This window comes from Vipera ursinii (genome assembly GCF_947247035.1).
Source record: "Vipera ursinii genome assembly, chromosome: 5".
Taxonomy (NCBI): domain Eukaryota; kingdom Metazoa; phylum Chordata; class Lepidosauria; order Squamata; family Viperidae; genus Vipera; species Vipera ursinii.
This window is the reverse complement of record NC_139518.1, coordinates 16,549,281-16,572,460: the sequence shown is the minus strand read 5'-3', so window position 1 is coordinate 16,572,460 and position 23,180 is coordinate 16,549,281. Positions and strand designations below refer to the sequence as shown.

Below are 23,180 nucleotides of genomic sequence, written 5' to 3'. Positions count from 1 at the left end.
GACTGTATAGAGCTTCTCCATCTTTGGCTGCAGAGCATATAGTCAATCTGATTTCTGTGTTGACCGTCTGGTGATGTCCATGTGTAAAGCCGTCTCTTGGGTTGTTGGAAAAGAGTGTTTGCTATGACCATCGTATTCTGTTGACAAAATTCTATCAGCCTGTGCCCTGCTTCATTTTGTACTCCAAGGCCAAACTTGCCTGTTATTCCAGTTATCTTTTGGCTTCCTACTTTAGCATTCCAATCCCCCATGATGATAAGGACATCATTTCTGGGTGTTAGTTCTATAAGGTGCTGTAGGGCTTCATAGAACCGGTCAATTTCATCCTCTTCAGCACTGGTGGTTGGGGCATAGACTTGGACTACTGTGATATTGAATGGTTTGCCTTGGATTCGAACTGAGATCATTCTGTCATTTTGAGGATTGTATCCCAGTATTGCTTTTCCTACTCTTTTATTGACTATGAAGGCTACTCCATTTCTTTTGAGGGATTCTTGCCCACAGTAGTATACCTGATGGTCATCTGAATTAAATTCACCCATTCCTGTCCATTTTAGTTCGCTGATACCTAAGATGTCAATGTTTAGTCTTGTCATCTCTTGTTTGACCACGTCCAGCTTTCCTTGATTCATGGATCTTACATTCCAGGTTCCTATGGAGAAAAAATCTTTACAGCATCGGACTTTCCTTTCACCACCAGACATATCCACAGCTGAGCGTCCTTTCGGCTTTGGCCCAGTCGCTTCATTCTTTCTGGCGCTACTAGTACTAGCCCTCTGCTCTTCCCCAGTAGCATGTTGGACGCCTTCCGACCTGAGGGGCTCATCTTCCAGCGTCATATCGTTTTGCCTTTTGGTACTGTCCATAGGGTTTTCATGGCAAAGATACTGGAGTGGGTTGCCATTTCCTTCTCCAGTGGATCACGTTTTGTCAGAACTCTCTGCTATGACCTGTCCGTCTTGGGTGGCCCTGCACGGCATAGCCCATAGCTTCATTGAATTACGCAAGCCCCTTCGCCACGACAAGGCAGTAATCCATGAAGGGGAGATTTGCTTGTAGACCATGGATTATTATCCCAGGAATGGGCCCTGAACCTGCCATTGGAATTTCACCTATTCTGTTTGAACTGCAGACAAGAGTTACCAAATTGCCAATCTTAAGCTTTTGTGCATCTGATCCCATTGTTTTCAATGGGCTTTGGGATCTCTATTTCAGCAGTGGCTATAGATATTTGTTAGTTCAGAACACCACCACTTTGGCACTGAACATGTTAGTAGCAAACTGGCTTGGGAGTCAAACAGATTTAGAACAAAATGTGTATTCTGTCACTCACTGTAATTTGTTATCTTAATTTCATATTGTTTTTCATTCTCTCACTATCTGACACAATGTTCACAGTGTGAACTCTAATTCCAGAGCATCTTGGCAGAACATTTCTGCTCATTACATCATAGGCTCTCGATACAGTTGCTTGTTGTATACCCCCAAAAGAAACAATAACCACTGCCATTGTAATATGTGGGCGCTATAAAGGAATGTGTAACACACAGCTGTGCAGCTTTGTGAAGACTGGCCCAGGATTGTGGCCTGTGTTGTTTTGGTGTATGCCGCTTTCTGCTCAATGACTCCCATTGAAAGGCCTGGAAGGGGGTTGAGCAGCTCAACCAGGGTCCAAATATGACTGGAGAGCAAAGATGCTTAGAAGATTATGGCTAGTCTATCTTGGAGTATTCTAAAATTGATCATAATACTTTGGATGGCAAATGGCACGAGAAGCTGCAAAACTGAAATTAAGATATAAATAAGGAACATGGAGTACCTACTTCTAAAGTGTGCATTCATGCTTAGTGTTCTCCAATGATGATTTTATGTTACATTTACAATTCTGCTTAGTGTTCTTCAAAACCTAATATGTTTTTCATGTTTCTAGGTCCATGCCTAACTTCCATTCTATGCACATAACTATACATATATCAAAAGGATGTCTGGTCAGGTACTCTAGCTTAAGGATGGAACAACTCAACTACAAAAGGCCTCTGGTCTAGTAGACCACCCAAACAATGTATCCCAACTCACAGGCATATCTCCTGCTTGCCAGAAACATCTCAGGTGTATTTTTCAGTTTTCCCCCCAGTTCCTGCTTTCCTTTGAGAAAGATAGACTTGTCTGAAAGGGTCCCACCAGGAAGGATGTATTCTGCTTTGCATTGTTCCAATATCGAAGGGGTTGCCTCAAAGAAGAGGGGGTCAACCTATTCTCCAAAGCTCCTGTAGGCAGGACAAGAAACAATGGATGGAAACCCATCAAGGAGAGAAGCAACCTAGAACCAAGGAGAAATTTCCTGACACTTACAATGATTAATCAGTGGAACAAGTTGTCTCCAGAAGTTGTGGTTATTCCAACCCTGGAAGTTTTTAAGAAGAAATTGGACAACCAACTGTCTGAAATGGTATAGGGTTTCCTGTAGGAGGAGGAATTAGAAGACCTCCAAGTTCCCTTTCAACTCTGTTATTCTGCTGTTACAAGAAGAGGAGAACTAGGAGACCTGAGGAACTGATATTCAACAGCCAGTTGGAGTGCACAGAGGTTACAGTGTCACTGGATACTGTAAATAGGAAAGCAGGCCTCAGGTAACAACTACAGTAGCTGATCTTGAATCAATCACCACCTCAAATGAATTTCGCATTGTGAATTGCAAAAGGGCATAGAACACTGTAATACAGTTTCTTGGAGGATGTGTGGGGTAAAAATAAGTAAATACAAATAAATAGACAAAGAATACAAATGAGAAATTACTGTATGGAGCTACAGTAGTGTGGTGGTTATAATTCTGGATTACCGTTGTACCTGTGGGGGTTATGTATGGCAGAAGGGGGTTAAAAATATAAACAAGTAAAAATGGTGACCACAACCTTGTCTTTTTTCCCATATTTATTTTAAATACACTTAAGGAGTGATTGTTTTTCTTTTTAAAACATTATTTTAAAAGTACTCAAGGTTTACCCTCATTTTTCCTCTGCAAATTGATATGTTTCCAAAGATGTGTTTTTTTTTTCTTTTCTGCAAATGTCCAGGCTGGGAGGGAGGGGGGGGGGAAAGGGAGAAAGGATTATTAGAACAAATGATGATGCAAGAGTTCTGTGGCACTTTTAATTTTTGCAATTACAATAATTTTCTATCTTTGCGTCCACAAGGGTATATACATGTACGTGCAAATTGTATTTCTCTGAAAGAATCATCTGGTTTTTTTCACATACAGTTTATCTCTCAAATTGTCTTAAATTCTCTGAGAATACAGTAAAGAAGGCATCCTTATACTGGGTAAGGAAGGGATTAAGTTCAGATTGATTTTTCTTTTTGGGAAATAAGTGTGTGTGTGTGTGTGTATGTGTGTGTGTGTGTGTGTGTGTACTGCAAAGCATCATAGGCACCAAAGGAAATTCTTACAGGCATGCTGTAAGTCAATGGTACCAGGCTGTGGAGCCCAAATTTAGTAGAACAACCCATGACAATCATATCTGAGCAGACACTTCTACACAGCCAAATCTTACCATTACATGCTAAAGATCATCTCTGGGTACAAATACAGCCCTGATGCTTCTGCTTTCTGGTGATTCTTCTCTGGGTCGCATCCCCTGTCTCTTGCGGCCGTGGTTTATGATCGCATGCGGACTGACTGCCTCTGGTGGATGCCTTGTGGGTGGGTGGCATGGGGGAGAAGATAATGGCATTCTTCTTTGTTGCAAACATTGCCCAAACAAGGATGGTACTGTATGCACATACAAGGCTATAAATAATGTTTATCAGTAGGTCACGTGACTTTCCCTAAGGCTATGCAGAGGCTTAGCCGCTTGGTAGGATCACTGAGGGACATTGTGTGGGCAGGAAGGTCCTTGGCTCTTCAAGTGGAGGAGGGACTGAGTTAGAAATGTCTCTTGGGCTCTTCTGCACCACCTCCTCCTCTCTGCCTTGCCAGCAGCTGATGGTGCTAGGCAGGAAGGACTCTTATGTCCTGTCTGCAGCCTCAATCTCTCTTCAAATTTAGGTCCTCAGGAGAGGGAAATCTTAGCGTGGAGTTTGGTGGCTTTGGAGAAGATGTGACACAAAACTCACATTGTCAGTGTCAATGGGTTTGGCTTCTGTGGAGAAATAGCATGGATGCTTTACCCAAATAGACCGTTTGATCTGCATGAGAGCCCAAGGCAAACTGTCTTAACAGGCTAAAAGTGGACATAGTTTTCTGTAGCATCCAATCTTCTCCTTGCAATACTCTAATGGCCCAATTTCTGTTCATTTCAGCAAGGCCTACTTATGGCTGACAAGAGAATTGAGTTTCCATTGAAATAGCAGAGATTCAACAGATGCCATTCTGGTAACATACAGAGCTGACGTATTCATTCCCAAGTCCAAAATGACAAAGTGTGCAATTTCGTCATGGAGATTGCTTTAATAATAATTTGATCTTAGTAAATTATTGGCATGAATAATTCTTTTCTGGGGATTATGGGTTTCAGCATCCTCATATTAGATACTCCTCATATTAGAAATTCCAAAATCTAAGGAGCTGCCCCAATGAAAAGCAAGTCAATTTATTCTCCAAAGCGCCCAAAGGTAGGACAAGAAGCAATGGATGGAAACTAACCAAGGAATGAAGCAACCTAGAAGTAAGAAGAAATTTCCTGACAGTTAGAACAATTTATCAGTGGAATGACTTGCCCCCCACAAGTTGTAAGTGCTGCAACACTGGAGGTTTTTAAGAAGAGATTGGACAACCATTTGTCTGAAATGCTATAGGGTTTCCTGCTTGAGCAGGGGGTTGGACTAGAAGACCTCCAAGGTCCCATCCAACTCTGTTATTCATTGATCTAAAACTGCTTGGGGAAGAGTTAAAACTGCTGGAATGAGACATATTGAATTCAGACAGTGAGAGGGTGGAAGAAACAAAGATCAGGAGACAGAGAATGATGGAAATGCCCTAAACATGTTGTTGTTGTTGTTTTCCAAGTTTTATTGCGAAATCTAATACCATTTTCCTTTCCCAACAATGCAAATAAATCCCCAAAGTCAGCCCATTTCAACTACTATTCTACAAAGGACATATTTCCAGCTTCTTAAGGCATAATCTGTATTTAATTCACTTTAGTGCTGAAAAACACCAGATCTTCTGATATTGGTCATTTTAAGAACTATTTGTATATATCAGTATAGACTATGAGTTTTCTTCTTCTCTCTTTTTTGGTTTAATATTTCATTTTAAAACCTATGGACAATTCAGCTGAGATGTTGGCTTTTTTAAAACCCCATCCCTGTTTTTCTGTAAATATAAAGGCACACAATGAAGCATTATGCATCTATTAAAATATACACATTTTGGTAAATATAGATTTCTTTTCCAAGTGTCTTCTGACATCATTATATATATTTGTATATATTATATAATAATCAACAACACAATCATTCTCAAAATAAAGGTCACTTCATTAAGATATCTGCATAAACTGTCATCAGGACACACCACAAAAGCCCATTGCATAGTACACCAACGGGGTATGGGAATCACAAAAATAAATAAGAGAACAAGTATTTTTCCTTTTAAACAAATACATCAATTTCATATAAGAAGTGCAAATAATCTTCACAGCAGGAAATGCCACCTGTAAAAACAAAACAAAAACAACTTCCAAGGAGACAATATTGAGACTGACCGAAATTCAATGCAGCAAAGACCATTTACTAATTGCATGTTGAATACAAATGCCTTTGTTTGACGCACAGTGACAGTCTTTTGCAGCAACAAAGCTTGAGTAAAGGGCCTTATAGTTAAATAATTGCAGGATCCCTGCCCTTTTTCCACTGGTTCACTGTGGACACAGGAGTGACGCAAGCAGCTCTTAAGAGCCTTTCATTTGCTTCCAAAGAAAAGCCACATGGTATATGCAGAACAGGGCATGCATCCATCCACCTTTCCCATAACAAATACATGGGCAAACAAATACATTAGTTGCACAGACATGTCATTTGACTGGCATTGACTACTTTGCTGTGTATGTGTGAACTGATCCCAGGAAAAGCAATGTGTTTGTGACAGTGGAAGCTACCATGGCGGTCTCATTTCTGCCGTTCGATCAGAAATGGCTCATTGACAATGCATGTCACCATCTGATGCCACAATCGCTTAATGATAATCATGCATGTGCAGACCAATTCCATGCTCTCAAAATCCATCAAACTGTATATCAACGATAGATTCCCGTGGTTTGCTTCATAAAGAGCAGCAGAGCTATATCGATGACTGTATCCTATTTTGGGTTGAAGCTTTGACCTTAGAAAGTGTTTCCATGACTTTAGTGATAGCAGTCAAGGAAAACAAGGAGACCCACCCCAGCGAAGCACTTCCAAGGCAAACAGCTTCTAACGGTACATGATAAATCTTCAAATTAGGGTTTGAACTGGGATGCAAAACTCTGAACAGCAATTATTTGTGATAAATGGTATGATGAGAACACAGCAGATCTGTCAGCGGTTCTCAAGGTAGGTATGGCCAATTGAGTGCTACTGGTTTCATTGAGTTGGTTCTAAGTACTTGTACCATTGAGTTGGAACTAAGTACTAGTTCCAGCACTTAGCTATGCAGACACAGTTGGGAAGGGGCTTTGTAAATAACAATCTTTTTTTTAAGACAGAGGAATTTAGTTTAAATCAATACTAGAGCAAGAAAACATGGATAATTAAACATCTGGAACTAACATGATAAAATTTCCAAATTTGTAATTAATATGTAGCTTAGAAAGCTAAATAGCAGCCATGGCATCATGATCTGTGGTAAAGAAAGATGAATTTATCTTCCCATACCACAGAACAACAAAGTCTTCACCTAGTCTCTAAATCTTATTAGCAATAGCATACTAAATAGCCATTGATTCCAATAAAAATGGCCAACCTAGCAATATTAGTCTGGATGGGTAAGTGGTGTTTTCACTTGAACTACAACTGCTAGTTTCTCTGACCATTAGCCATTTTGACTTGGGTTGGCAACCCCTGGAGGGGCTCTAGACCAAGGATGGGGAAACCTTTGTTCCTGTAATTGTGAGATTACAAATTCTATTATTATTGACTTCTTGTTGACTCGGAGAAGCCATGGAAATGCCATAGGGTTTTCTTATTCTTGTTCTAAGTCTGATTTTATGAGAGTTAAAGAAGAGGACCTTCTTTTGGAGAAGGGTGCCATAGCACAGGGATAACGTGTTGCAGCTAAATAGAAACTTGGAGAAAGAACAGACTGAAATGAATCTCCTACCCTTCTTACGGAAATATTCCTTTGGGCTTTGCTTTAGAATCACTGGGAGTTGGGCAGCACATAAATTCAATAGATGACAATGTTAACGATGATGATGATGATGATGATGATGGGGTTCAGTGAAGGGTTCTGCAGCCTCCTCCTTTTGAACTCATGGCCTTCATAAGATTCCAAGTGCAAATCTCAACGGGCTTGATGAAGAAAAATGAGACACATAATGGAAGAGGGGATTTTGTGGACTCTTAAGCTCAGTCCTATCAATAAACCTGGGCTACAGAGTTTAGTGTAGAAAACATGGAGCTGCAGAAGCAAAGGAATGGAAAAGAGATACATACAACTCCTCAGGTAGGACCCAGATTGTTGGGGGCAATTAAGTTGACTTTGTAATAATGCCGCTTGGGGGTGTTTGTGAAAGCCCTAATAAGCAGGCATATACATAGAATGAAGGCTACTGCTAAGCTTGTAAGCCGCCCTGAGTCTTCGGAGAAGGGCGGGATATAAATGGAATTAAAATAAAATAAAAAAATAAAAATAACCCTTTCTTCCTATATATATATTTCCAGATGTAACACACACACACACACACACACACACACACACACACACACCACTTTTATTTAGTGGCCTATGATTTAGATAAAAGGAAACAGAAGGGTGGCATTTGTTTCCTCTATGTGTTGCAAATAAAGCAGGACTGAACTTTCAGGATATCAGTATACAAAATAACTACAAGTTATTGTAGAATAATCAAAATTAGGTATCTTTTGAGTGAAGTAATCTTACACCTACCGGTAGTATGTATTTATTCACATTAATCAGGGCTCATATGACCTAAATCAAAGATATTGTGATCGTGGTTCAAACTTTGCTTCAAGTACACTCAAGGAAGAATAATGGAAGCTAGTAACCAATTATGTTTTAGAGAAGAAGCCTTCACATTCTAGATTTAGCTGCTGATACTTTATTTTCAAGAGAGATGTTTGTAGATAGTGGTTATCTAGGTGATCAACAGAATCATACAGCAGGACAAAGGAAAACTTGTAGGAGATTTTATAAAAATTACAAGGAACAATCTCAGCCTCAGGCAAGACTTTTAGAAAAATAAGAGGCACCTGGGAACTTATTATCAGAGCAAATAAATAGAAGAAAACAAGAAAACAGAGGAATTTTCTAAGTAGGTTTAGTGGGGAAGGATCATACTAATTTGCCAGAGAAAAAAATATCAAGGTAGGTTTGCCACTGTTTGATGAAGCCAAGCATAACAGAAGAGCTAGTTGTTTGGTCAAATAGTTTCCACAGAAGAATGAAACCAAGCTTGTCAACAATAAATCTAAGTGTCAAAAGCCTTAGGAAAGGAACTATTTTCTAATTTATCACACAGAATGTAAAATGTTTGACTAGCTGTCTATTGGATGCAATGTTATGGATTTGTGCTCAGAGTAGTGAGCTTTCAGTTTTCAAGAACAAGTTCATTACTCTGAAGCCAAGGTGGCTGAGTTGGAGATGCTCAGAGGATTAGGGTTAGGGTTGCTGAGATCTAATAGGATATAACGGCCTCATCTCACACTCAGGATGATAGCTCTTTTGCTACAAAGGTGAAGGAGGATTCTTATGAAGAAGGATATCATCTCGAGAACAAAGAAGATATTCCTTTTAGAGGGACCCAATCATTGGATAATAAATTCCCTCTGCCAGGGATACGCAGATTTTTTGGGTTGTGCAATTGATATTAGAAGCAGAGGTGGGTTAAGTGATTAATGCATAGATTGTGTGTTAATTTGTCTTTTTAATGAAGACTAGAGACATTATGCACAGTTCTGAGAAGCTGCTTGATGTTATTGGGGAATGGAGAAGTGGCCAAGGAATCTAACCAGAGATTGACTGCATTCATGTATAGGGTAAGAAGTTAACATTTCCCAAATGACTGTGACCAACACAGATGATCTTGGAACTCAACAAGGGAAAAGCAAACCTAGATTTAATCCACAATGATGAGCGTAATCTCATATAAGACTTAAGTGTTGTAGAGATGATAGGAAGCAGTGAACAAACTGTTCTTACATATACCCTACATCCAACTGGGAAATTGCTTGCAGGGTTTGATGCAATTACATCTGACTACAAAATGGAAGAACTAAAGCCAAGGATATTGGTGAATAAAAGATGGAAAGGAAGGATTAAGGGGGGTCACACACTCAATCATACATTATATAAAGTCATAATAATTAAGACTCAACTAGAATGTATTCTACAATATCAGGAGGGTCAATCCAGTTCCAGAAGATCTCTAATAATTCCCAAGATCCTGTAAAGTTAAGAAGGACAGCAACAATTAAGAAGGCAAGATAAAGGTAGACCAAACAAAGAAAAAATAAAGAATAAAAGGAAAAAAGAAAAATGTAATATATTGTGATGCTTTTATATAACTCCATATTAAATCCATATTAGGAAAAGGTTCTGGTAGTTACATTGTAAAATGATATAATATAGCTGGAAAAATCAGGCAGAAGATGACAACCTAAATGACTTGAACATCTTCCCTAAAAAAGATGTTTGGAACCTTAGCATAGAAAACAAGCATCTGGGAAGATCTTGTCTGAGCTACACAAAAGCAAGCATGGATGGAGACAAGGAGCTTTTGTCCCACACTTTCTGAAAACACTAGAGGTCATCCAATGAAGCTGGTGAGAAAGAGATTTTGAAGAGCAAAAGAAAGCACTTTCTTCATACAGCAACTCATTCACATGTTGAATTGATTGCCACATGTCACGGTGATGACTACTGATTTAGATGGTTTTAGGGATAGTTGAATAAATGTATACAGGTCCAGTTTATTATGGGCATTTAGTCTTCACAAATTAATGCTACTTCCTTGTTAGTAGCTGGATGCATCCAAATATGAATTTCAGGGAAGAATTTGTGGGAGAAGGGGGTGTCTCTATCACTTGCTTTAGCATCTGGGAGACATCTAGTTGGCCAGTGTGAGAAACAAAATGTTGCACTGAGATAGTTCTGATTCTGACAATAAAATAAGGAGCTTTTTGTGCTTAGGAAATTATATGGTAGAAGAGTTTTAATGACATGTTCACGCAGGAAACTTTATTCTGTAAGGAAGTAATCAACTGTGTTTTCCACTACCATAATTTAAACTAGTATAGGATAAAAAAGAACAGTACTGTGTAATTCTACTGAATTTCAGCATTTACTGTCATTCTATTGAAATTTTATTGTTGTCGTACGGCGTCTGCATTGTTCTGACCTATAGAATTTACATCAGAGAATATGGATAACCAAATTTCCTTCAGTGAAAGGAAAGCCAACCCCAAATCTTACCAAGATGCAAATCTAGTCCAATCATGTAATGTTGTATCATAATTAATCACTTTGGTATCTTCATGGAATGGTCTTCATAGTCAAGATGGGCAAATGTGATGGTGCAACTGAAGCTTGGCATGGGTAATGTAATGCAAATACAAACCAGGCAGAACTTTGGCTGCACCAATGCAGCTGCCATCTTGACTTTTATGACCATACTCTGAGGAGAACCCTGGTTCATCAGGAAAAAAATGTAGGTCAGTGGGAATTAGCTGAGATGGCACAAACAAAAAAAAAGTATGGAATCAAAATGCAAATGGAAAAAAGTTAAATTGGTATGTGAAAAGATGCACTTGTTCTACCCAACCACTGCATCTCTATTTTCTCTGTGTCATATTCCTTGGGAACATACTATAGTACCATCCTCAGCATGCCAACATGATTTGTCAATCTTATCTTTAAATAAAGGAAACTCTGATCTATTTGCCAGAAGACTTGATGAGCCATTTTCTACAGCAAGGGTCTGCAGCCCATATCCTGTGGTCATATTTGCCCTCTAGCCCTCTTTTCACTCCACCAGGACATAACTTTTCACAGAAAACAAACAAAAAACTGAATTGATGTAATTAAGATGCCATTAATTTCAACATATCTATTACAGTTATTTCCCGTGCCTCCAATCCTTCTCCTTTTTCAGCAATATTGTAGCCTGATACCCTAGGACGACATCACAAAATCACTGTCATGCCATCAGAAGTCCACAGAGGGGAGGAGAAGGAAAAGAAATGTGGTCCTTGAATGCAAAAAGATTGTCTGTTCTTGAGGAAAGCATTGGAAATATTAACATTTTCCTTACCAATGGAACCCAATTTATGTTGCTGATATTTTTTTGGGATGCATTTTTGGCTGAAAGCTTAAGTCAGTGCAAACAGGAGGCATTTCATGCATGGGTTTCCTAGAAAGGCTTCACAAGCTCTCCTAGTTTGTGTAAAGGATCAGTTGCTGTCAACATCAAATGAAAGAACATTAGGGCTGGGACGGTGTGTGTAGAGAAATCAGTTTTGATTCCTTTAGTTGGACCTCCAGTGGATTCAGGATGAACCCTTGACAGAACCATCCTGAGCAGCAGAGAGTGAGTGAAGTAATTACTGGCAGAAGGATCCAAACCTTGATAAGAATGGTTGAAATGAAGTTGCTGCCTCGATTCACACAACACTCTTAACCGGGTCAGTTAAAGACCTAACAAATGCCTTTGCACAATATGTTGAGCTTGCTAGTAGCTCATGAAGCTTGCCATGTTGTGGAAATGCTTATTGAGTTAGGCCATCATGGTTCATAATATTAATCCCCCCAAATGGGTGAATCCAATAACTGGGTTGAACAGGTTGTGTGAATACTGCCCCTGAATTTCAGCCCAAGTGTTAGCTTAGTGACCAAATAAAATTAAAAAAAAAAACACCATGGTTGTGTTTCTATCGCACCTACTCTGGTGAGTAGTCTAACTCATCATTAGAAATCAATGCATCTGAGTTCTTTTTATGTTTGGCTTTGTTCTTTGATTTGCTACTTGTCCGACTGCTTTCCTTTCCTTCAGCCATCTGCTGATAAGAGAAACCTTTGTCATCAGCAGGATCCCAGTCCTGGTGCTTTTCATTCCCAGCGGAGTCAAATCCTTCTTCAATGGAGAATGGATCCACATCAACATCGTAACGCTGGTAAGTGCTTTGGTGCAAAGCCTCCTCTCGAGCTGTGATTTCCAGTGTACTGTTCCATATGCCGTAGCCGAAATAAATCAGCAGCCCTAGGGAAAAAAGAAGAGAATTTGGCCCATCAGTGGCTATGTTCAAGTCCCCCATATTTACTGTAATCATGATCAATTGACAATGCCAGGAGCAAGAGAGAACCCAAAGGTGGTTTTTCAAGAGGCAACTGGACTTCCTTGTTTTTTTCTTTGAAGGCATTTCGTTTCTCATCCAAGAAGCTTCATCAGCTCCAACTGGATGGCGGGGAGTGGATTTATATTCCTTGCAGACAGCTGGTTATTTGCATTCTTTTAGAGAGTCATTGAGGTCACTTGGAGGTTTATCTGTGTTGTCAGGGTCACCTGAGTATTGCCAGTTCCCCACCATCCAGTCAGGGCTGAAGACGCTTCTTGGATGAGAAGCAAAATGTCTTCAAAGAAAAACAACAAAGTCCAGTTACCTCGTGAAAAAGCACCTTTAGGATAACTATGACCTGGATGACTGACAATCTCTATAGACACTGAGCAACAAAGTCCTGTAGATAAAAAAAGTCATCATAGTATATTTGATCAAACTCTGTCTTCTCCTTCTTTTTGATCTGCTTTTACTAAAGAAGAAGGCTGACCTACATTAGGACTACACAAAGCGTTGGAAGGATCTCACTTTGACATTTGTTTGAAGTGAAACAACCCATCCAAGCTGCTTCATGAAGTAATGCAGGATTTTTTTTCTCCTACTTTTTAAAATCAAAGTAAGGCAGCCATATGTCTACGGAGATTCTCATCCTCCAGGTCATGGCTGTCCAAAAGGTGCTTTTTCAGGAGGCAACTGGACTTCTTTTGCTTTTTCTTTGAAAACATTTTGCTTCTCATCCAAGAAGCCTCTTGATTTCTGACTGAATGGTGGGGAATAGAAGGATTTACATTCTTTGCAGTCGTCTGGTCGTTAGCACTCTAATGGTAGCTCTCTGAGAGTCACTGAGGCCACTTGGGGATTTATCTCCATCCTCAGGGTCACCTGAATCAAAAAGTGCAAATGGGTGTGGAGCCTTTCAGCAGTCCCGAGAAGGTTTCACACCCATTTGCACTCTGATTCAGGTGACCCTGAGGGTACAGATAAATCCCCAAGTGGCCTCCGCACAGAGCTAACAACTGACCTTCTGAGTGCTGATCACCAGATAACTGCAAAGAATACAAATCCTTCTACTCCCCACCATTCAGTCAGAAATGAAGAAGCTTTTTGGATGAGAAGTGTGAAAAGTTTTCAAGGAAAAAAAAAATAACCGGGAAAGTCTAGTTGCCTTTTGAAAAGCAGCTTTGGGACAAGGCAGTCATACTGTTTCACTTCGCCTTGCTTCTGAGTTCTCTCCTGGCAGTCCCAACACCTGGAAAAAGATTTTACACATCTTCCACAGACACGGAGAGGTTACTTCAGGCAACCTGAACTGCGTGTTGTTTATCTGAAGAAGAAGCGCCTTGCTGCTGCAAATTGTGTTACCTCATAGCCTTACAGAGAAGAAGGTCACCTCCTGAGTGCCTAGAGAAGGCAACTCACAGAGATCCACTGTATTCACTGCTATAATGTTGAATAGTTTACTTTATAATATTTATAATTCAAGTATGGAATATATATACTGCCGGATAGTTATATAATTGGCTCAGTTCTGTTGTTCCTGTTTCTTCCACAATGAATTCTTTCTCCCCACCAAAATATGTATTATTTATTACATTGTTCAGCTACAAAACAAGACACCCAGGCAGAAAAGGAACAATGTTGAAGACGGACAGTCTATTTTTCCTTTTCTTTTGGCTTTCCCACTTGTATGTTTTTCATAAGAAGATGATCAAAACAAGCTACATGCATCACCTAATTAAATTTTTTAAAAATCAGAGAGGCTATCCACTCTCTCTAGGTTATTTTTTTAAAAAATAGCCATAGAAAAATAGAGATTAAAAAGGGCCATTGAAATGAACAATCTGCGAATGGACTTAAAATGTAAATAATGGATGTGAATAAACAAGGGGCCATTTTACTTAAAGTTCCAATAGCTCACCATGTAAATGTAGTCTGGAATGGTCCCAGATAATTTATTTTTCAACCTAGTGAAGTTATGTGAAGGCAGTCCACAATTCATTAATTAATGTCATTGTTTAACTATGACTTAAGGAGCAGGTTCAGACAATGTAGAGTAAGTCATAAATCATGTTTTATTACTTGTATCTGGAATCACATTATGCCTCAGGGTATTGAGTCAAATAATTTTTGAAAAGCCGATTCAGCTATTTCCTTTCTCTAATAAAATAGGTTTCTCTTATACTCTGAAGATAAGCTGAATGGACAGCAGCTCCCATTACTGACAGCTGACATGGTGTTTCTTCATGACTTTGTAAACTGTGATTTGCAAAGCCATGGAGAATTGCCTGAACATTTTCACTGTTGGCTACTTAGGATTTTGAGACAAGGTGCTTCCAAATAGCGATATCAATAGCACTTAGACTTATATACTGCTCCACAGTGCTTTACAGCACTCTCTGGGAGGTTTACAATGCTGAGTCAACCTTGAGCCAGTCAGGATCAAACTCCTGACTGCGGGCATTTAGCCTGCAATAGTGCATTCTATCCAGTGCACCAGCATGGCTCCTAACCCTGAAGGTACCATCAAATCAAGAAAAACCTTGAAGAAGATAGGAATTAAAGTTTCAGTCCAACATTGGATGGTCCTATTTTTGGAAAGGCTGCTTTGATTACTCCCATTTCAAATTCAGGACATACCCACAAAGCACCAGACAGCAAACCGTATCCAAGTGATCTTTGAAAGTTTCAGCATGAGATAGATGTTCACGAGCATAGCAAATGCAGGAACAAAAGGCAGACAGGGGGCCATGTAAGGCAGCTTTTTGGGGTTTTCTGGCTGTTGAAGGATAACAAAGACCAACATAATAATCAGCAGGACCATGAGGATCACCAGAAGAATTGCCCACCAGCTCTGGTCATAAACATAGTCCACTCCAAAGATAATGAAAGAGCAGAAGACAAACATAAGGATAAACAGCAAGAGTACACAGGTAGTAACAGTCTGGCCTGTAGCTGCTGTAGGTCTGTCCATTTTCCCTGGCAGTCCAAGATGGATTCTCATAGTGTAATATCGTGGTCCTATTAATTTCTTCAGCTTGATGAGATAGATGTTTTCAGACTCATCTGCTTCTATTCCTGAGGTCATGTCAACTGTGCCATAGTTGGGATGGTTGATGTTGTAGGCGGACTTGTCTGATTTTCCAATTAGCATCTCATTGTCACCCAAGGAAGGGAGGTTCTTTGCACCACAGGTATTGGCGGGGGGTCCTGCAAAATCTTCCCCATCACTAACTGGAGAGCAAACTTCTTTTTCACAGTCAGCTAAAATCCCTTCTTTCTTTTTTGTGTGTTCTTCAGAAAGGAATTTGACAAAGCCATCAATATCACTCTCTGGTTGATACCGCAGAAGTAGGACACATACAGAGACTAAGGTGTAGGCAAGCAAAGTACCAATGGACATCATCTCTATCAGGTCCCTCAGGCTGACTAGCAAGGAGAGGAGTGCTGCCAGAAATCCTGAGACAATGCATGCTACTATAGGGGTCTCAGTATAGGAGCTTACATGGGCCAAGAATCTAGGGAGAAAAGAAGGAAAGTTACTCAGCATCAACTTCATATTTAACTTTACAGAAAGGCAACACCACACACAGTTGGGTGGGATAGGATTTCATGATCTACTGTCCTTCAGGTGTGTTGAGGTAGACCATAAATTCCCAGCCAAGACAGATCAAAGCTATATTGACTTGGAATTCTGAAAGTTACAGTTTCCACACATCTGGAGGACAACGCGTTGAAGAAAGAAACTGTACTATGTTACACAACAGGAGAAAAGCCTGAAAACGTCCTGAAAACTTTCAGTGAAGAACAGGGGGTAAGGTCAATCCTACCTCCAGTGTCCCCAGTTGCAGATCACTTTATTTATTGTATTTGTTTATGTGGCAAAAAAAGTATCTGCAAGGGAAACTGTTAGACAAACTAACCCAATTCCTCCAGGATACACACAGGCCTGCCTTAACATTTAGCAGATCGAGACAGTCGGGAAATAGAGAATGATGTCCAGCTATTCCTTCTAAACTTCTTCATCATTTCTCTTTCTTAGATTACAGAATTGGGTTTCGCAGATAGCCTGCTTTGCATTGCTAATTTAGCTTTCTGCCCTCTGAAAGACCCTTGCAATGTTGAAATGATTCAAAACCCAGCACAGTTGGGCTTCTCCACATGAAATGGCTGACCCTGCATGCCTCACACTATTGGCATAGCAATATTCATAATTTGGATTTGATGCACGCCCCTTCTCGCTGAACCTTTCAACTCTAAAATAAGCTTCTTATATTGTTTAGATTTGAGATGTAGGCCAAATATGTTAAAATTCAATTATATGCTCATTGAACCACAGTGACTGTGGAAGACTTACATGGCAATAGACAGTGGGTAATTGTCCCTGAATTCATTCATGATTTATGAATTATGGATAAGGATTGTACTCCTATCCATTCACATGCTCCTCCTCTCGCTTCATGACTTCTCCAGTGAGCAGATCCCAGTTTAAACTAGAATTGCCATTACATTTGAGCCAAAGAACTTAGAGAAGATCCTGGATTACAGTATTATCTTGCTTATTTAATTAACTTTTGTAAGCTGCCAGAGTCACTGTTAGTGAGCGGGTGGCCATATGCATTTTCTAAACAGATAAAATAAAATTAGAATTTTCTGGTTTGAACTTAGTGGGAAACTTGAATTAGATACAAACCACAAACTTCTCTCCACTGAAGCTGACAGATGATGAGAAGAATATGGGAAGGCCGTGGAGGCCTCACATTCACCCCGTTGTCTGAAAATGATCCACACACATTTCTGCATAGCTGCTTTGAGATGTTATCTCAGCACGGAAGAAAGCCACCACCCAAGAAGAACCTCAACCTTCTTGTCAGGATTTAAAATATTTTAGGCGCTTGTAATTGTTTGCACTCTGATTATCAATGTGGTGTGGATATAGGTTAATATCTTACCTAAAGAGAAGTCCATCACCAGCCATAGCATAAATTACCCGAGGCATCGGGAAGAGGGAGCCCAGCAAACTCACGGTGAGCCCAGCAACAGATCCAATAGCAACAATGAACTTGGCCGTGTAAAACCCATGAGCTACAAACATCTCCATCAAGGGTGATTCCGTATCAATGTCTTTGTATGGCACCATCAGTGTTAAGACAATGCTCACCTATTGTAGAAAACAGGAAGACAGATAGTTAGAGAAAGGGACATGGACAAAAAAAAATTTGAGCTTCCACTAATACTGAACTTCAGTATCTTATTTCAAATGACTAACAACTTATATACAGTAGTTATGCTGGTGTTTGACATTTTTTTGGTCAAAACTGTTTGAGAACAGCAAGAAATTGATATTTCCAGAGGGCTTTTCAGTCAGATAGTGTTTTTTTCTTTGTCTATATATTTATCTTTGAGCTGATCTTGTTTTTGTTTTTGGGGAGGGGTTGGCATTGTTGTTACCTTTTTAAAATTGTGAGCCATCCAGAATGATTAGGAATCAGATGGTCCTCTAAACCGAATTAATACAAAAAAATAAGGAAATAGTGAAATTCTAAACTGTGCTACACTAAATTAAATATATCTTTAGTACTACTATTTCCTAAGGGACGCGGTGGCTCAGTGGGTTAGGACACTGAGCTTGTCGACCAGATGGTCGGCAGTTTGGCGGGTCGAATCCCAAGTGCTGCGTAACAGAGTGAGTGCCTGTTACTCATCCCAGCTTCTGCCAAGCTAGCAGTTCGAAAGCACGTAAAAATGCAAGTAAAAAAATAGGGACCACTACGGTGGGAAGGTAACAGCGTTCCGTGCACCTTTGGCATCTAGTCATGCCGGCCACATGACCACGGAGATGTCCTCAGACAAGCACTGGCTCTTCAACTTTGAAACGGAGATGAGCACCGGCCCCTAGAGTCGGAAATGACTAGCACGCATGTGCGGGGGAACCTTTACCTTTACCTTTACTTACTATTTCCTAGTATTTTTTTTAAAAAAAACAAGACTTTTAGTTTTGCAAATCTAAAAAGAAGCTAATTCCATAATGTAAAAGAAAGTTTAACCTGCAACAAAACGTTAGCTGCCCTTATGATTATTGGTGAACAAGTTCTGGCTTCATTGACTGAAAGGAGTCACATTTTGCCATTGGCTCAGCTACTGAGAAGTTGTGGAATGTTTATGAGTATTCCAATAGTTCAGTGTTTTTTTTAAAAACCACACACATCAGTATGCAAGGCCAAAGAATAAATGGAGTTGTTGGATAGGCAGCATTTTACAACAACAGTTAACTGTAAGCATATGAAAGATGTGCATGGGAGGATTATTTCACCAGGGACAATATGGAATCCAAGCAGCATGTGCCTTCTGTATAAAGTGTGTGTGTGTAAAATGGAATGTGAATATAAAATAGGCAAAGACAAGATTAGAAATAGCAAACTTATCTCATTCTTTGTTAGCAAGACTGAATTAAGATCTTTTGTTGCCTGGATAGGACAGGAAATTACTCCTTCCCTACCATCTTTCTGGCTATTTTATTTTCTCAGACAGAAAATCCTACAAATGTCTTTCTCTCCTTTCTGGCCCTAGAACTGCAAAAATAATAAACTAAATTCCCATTCAATTATCAGTTAAAATTCCTTTGATGCATTGAATTTGAATACTCTCTAAGGTATTATCCCCATATTAGCAGAGCAGAATTCCAGCTGGTTTTTGCCCCCTGATAGATTCCTTTTAAAAAGTTTTGTAATTGCCAACATTTGCGAAGTGTGAAGACTTTAAATATATTTTCTGCTAATTTAGATTATTTAATTTATCACTGTGCTTTTGAGACTTCTGATGGGACTAGGTTCACAGCAGATGATGCAGGAAAAAAAGGGACCCTTAGATCTACTTTCATATCCTCCTCCTCCTCCTCCTCCTCCTCCTCCTCCTCCTCCTCCTCCTCCTCCTCCTCCTCCTCCTTTGGGTGTCGAGGGAGATACAAAATTCTGGCTCCTGCCAGAACTATATAATTATAGTTCCTGTATCTGGGCTGGTTAAATTCATCAGAAATATGCTTTGTTCTTGATTTTTTATAGCCCGGATATTGTCAGACAAAGTAACCAGAACTACACATGCAAGCTCAATGGTTTATTATAGTCTGCCTATTATACAGGAATCTCCCCAGACTGCCAGTCTTAGCCTGGGAACAGTAGTTAAGGTTCTATAGAGCTTAAGGAGGGGAGGGTCAGCTCTGGACCTCTTGCAGCTGTGCAAGGACTCAAAGCTAATCCCAGACTTGATGCTTCCCCCCCCCCCCACTTGGTTGGGTGTTTCCCAACTGATATGATAGCCTCATACAGACTGCCAAACTACTTTAAGAAAAGCTGATCACTCCGATTTTTTCCCCTTGGAGATATACATTATTGTGATGCTAGTTGAGAATTGTAGGAGCTGTAATCCAGTTTGTCCTGGTTACCTGGTTGGGAAAATTAACTTCATAGTGCAGTGATGAATTGACAAATATTTGAAACAGTTTTTTGTGTGGAAACAGCCCTCATGTGCACCTTTTCTCTCCTGCAAAGCAGAAAGTTTGATTGAGAAATTTCACTCAAAAATTTCTTACTTACAGATACATATGCTACAAGGCATGTGACCAATGAAGCAGTGATGGCATATGGGATAGATGTATTGGGACTCTTGGCTTCTTCTCCTGTAGTAGCAATGATGTCAAAACCAATGAAGGCATAAAAGCAAGTGGCTGCCCCTTGTAGTACCTGCAAAGTATTTATATAATGTTGCCCATTAATGCTATACAATGATGATTAAAGCTTATTGAATCTTTACTTAAAAGTTTCCTTTGGGGTCCTTGGTGCTCTCTGACCCTGGTTGTTTTCTTGTAGGCATTTCATTACCAAACTAGGTAATGTCATCAGCACCATCAATGAGAACCAAGCTCAGATTTGCACTCTCTGCAAATCAATGTAGCCCCCTTGTTACATTCTTTCATAAATTTCCCTGGGTTGACTAGAATGGCTTCACTTACTGTTTTTTCTCTTATTCCAATTCTCATATAATAATAATAATAATAATAATAATAATAATAATAATAATAATAATAATAATAATAATAATAATGATGATGATGATGATGATGATGATGATGATGATGATGATGATGGAATAGTTGGGCTGCATGGAACTAGATCAGGCATGTCAAACTGCTGGCCTGTGGGCCGGATGTGTTATACCAAAACTGCGCCCATACCATTGCCAGCAATGGGGAAAAAGTCCCAATACATCATGGGATGTCACGTGACGTTGTGAGTTTGACATGCCTGAACTAGATGAAACCATATGCAAATCAAATGCAAAATCTTGCAAACTACAATTTTTTTTATTTAAGAACATACTGTACTTTAGTAAGCTCTCTCAGTTTGCCAGCAGAAGTGCAGTTCTATAGTAAAAAAAATTAATTTGGCACCAGCTACTGACTATTTAAAGTTTCAAAGTTTGTAAGCTAGGGGTGCATATTTTTAAGCAACTGCAGCAGAAGTTAAGACTCAGTGCCATAGTATACTTGAAGATAAGTCTAATAACCATAGCAGGAAGACTACAACATTAGAAGGAGGATTTTCACTGGGAAAGAATATAAGAGAAAGCATTAAAGTGTGTTTACATAGGCTACCCTTTCAATTACTTTTTGATTTTAAAAAAGTCATGGGATTCAACTTGCAATACATTAAATAAAGGTAGTTTTCATTTAGCAAGCACAACTGAGACAGGCAACTTGGTTGCTAAGTGGGGTGGTTGCTAACTGGAAAGTCATGTAATCTCAAGTATGCTTACAATTATATTTCAGCTTCCCCCGCCCCCCTCACCCTTTACAACACTCACCTAAGTGGTTAATTACTAAGGGAATTGTAATTTACATTCATTGGAGAAGAAGAGGTTACAAGAGAGTAAGCTCAATTATCCTAGGCAAACAGCTGTGCCATTGCATTGCTTTTAGTGTGTATTCCCCATTGTGTGTCTGCTTAGTCTCTTGTAATCCTTTTCTCTCCAATCTTTCCACTGTGAGGTGGAAGGAGGGAACCCAAAAAAAAGGTCAGGCACAGGATAACTCATACTGACTGTAATGGCAAATATGTGACAGAGAGAGAGAGAGAGAGAGAGAGAGAGAGAGAGAGAGAGAGAGAGAGAGAGAGAGAGAGAGAGAGAGAGAGAGAGAGAGAGAGAGAGAGATGTTGCAAAAGTCACAAATGCATCTCTTCGTTACAAAATTATTTTTTCAGCACCATTCTAACTTTGAATGGTTGAAGCAATCAGTAAACAAAGTTTAGCCATAAGCATCAACCGAGCAGCATTAGGCAGAATTCAAAGCAAACATGCTGGACCCCATTTCTTTTCTCTTACTCACAAGCAGCCAAATCAAATCTGTTAGTATCTCATCCACTTTAAAGGGATGCCTTTTCTTCATTTTCTGGCTGTAAAGTGATAGCAGAAAAAGCAAAGTGCTCCTTGAACTATGACCACAATTGAACCCAACATTTATGTTGCTAACTGAGACATTTGTTAAATGAATTTTGCCCCATTTTACAACTTTTCTTTCCACAGTTGTTAAGTGAATCACTGCAGCTGTTAAATTGGTAACACAGTCGTGAAGTGAATCTGGCTTCCTCATTGACTTTGCTTGTCAGAGGGTCACAAAAAGTGATCACATGACCCGGGACACTGCAACCATCATAAATTTGAGTCCGTTGCCAAGGGTCTGAATTTTGATCATATGACCATGGGGAAGTGATAATGGTTCCAAGAGTGAAAAATACTCATTAGTCACTTTTTTCCAGGGCCGTTTTAACTCCAGACGGTCACTAAATGAACTGTTATAAGTTGAGGACTGCCTATATTTAGCTCCAACATGAGTAGTATCTAATTCATCTGAAATAAAGGCTAAATGTAGTAAATTCATATTGGGTAACTGTATATGTTGTCCAATATGCCAGAGGTCCCCAACCCTTTGGGCACCAGGGACCAGTTAAGTGGAGAGAGAGGTTTTCCCGTGGACCGGTGTGGTTGTGGTTGTGTGCGCATCCCGTGGATGGGGCTTTTCTTGTTTCTGCAGACTGGTTGCTGGCATGACGCGGCCCGGTACCGATCCACAGTCCGGGGGTTGGGGACCTCAGCTCTATGCCAGCCAAAAATGTCCAGATCAAATGAACACATTTCTACTCTGGTAGATGCTAAATCTCTTCCTAGCCTAAGTTTTGTTTTTGCAAAAGTTGCCACAGCATTGTAACTTTAATACTGCTGAATGCTTTTTTTTTTTGAACGACCTGTGGGAGGAAAGAACCAGTTGGAGTAAATCTTCTCCTCTCTCCCCATCTTGAAGGGGGAGTGAATTTTCCAAGGCAAATGTTGGTGTGGGAGATAACTTCACTCTTACATAAACTGAATCATTGGGCAAGGTCAAATTAAAATATATATATAAAAAGATTAATCCTCCCTTTCCTCATTCTATCAGGAATGTCAAGCTGGTTGGAGAGAATCCCCTGGGAATTAAAAGGAAGATATGGCAGGGTGAGAAAGAGAATTTGACCCATTTTCTGTGAATAGGCCAGGATGATTGTATAACAAGAGAAGACCTGGGTATGTTTTATTAGATAGCCCTTCCTAACAAAACTTGATTTTTGCTTGTATCACTGTTCATCTCAATGAGCAACTCATCTGCC

General features: G+C 39.7%; 1 protein-coding gene across 1 annotated transcript in view; it reads right to left on the bottom strand.

Moving 5' to 3' along the window:
• Window positions 1–12,093: 12,093 nt before the first annotated feature.
• The window catches only part of SLC7A14 (solute carrier family 7 member 14), a gene marked incomplete at both ends in the record, with an annotated part of 30,759 nt that continues 19,672 nt past the window's right edge, over window positions 12,094–23,180 (bottom strand). Inside the window, 4 exons of the mRNA XM_083364548.1 lie at window positions 12,094–12,413; window positions 15,127–16,004; window positions 17,439–17,647; window positions 20,079–20,225. Of these exons, the coding sequence (XP_083220674.1) occupies window positions 12,094–12,413; window positions 15,127–16,004; window positions 17,439–17,647; window positions 20,079–20,225 (1,554 nt within the window). The remainder of the gene's footprint in view (window positions 12,414–15,126; window positions 16,005–17,438; window positions 17,648–20,078; window positions 20,226–23,180) is intronic.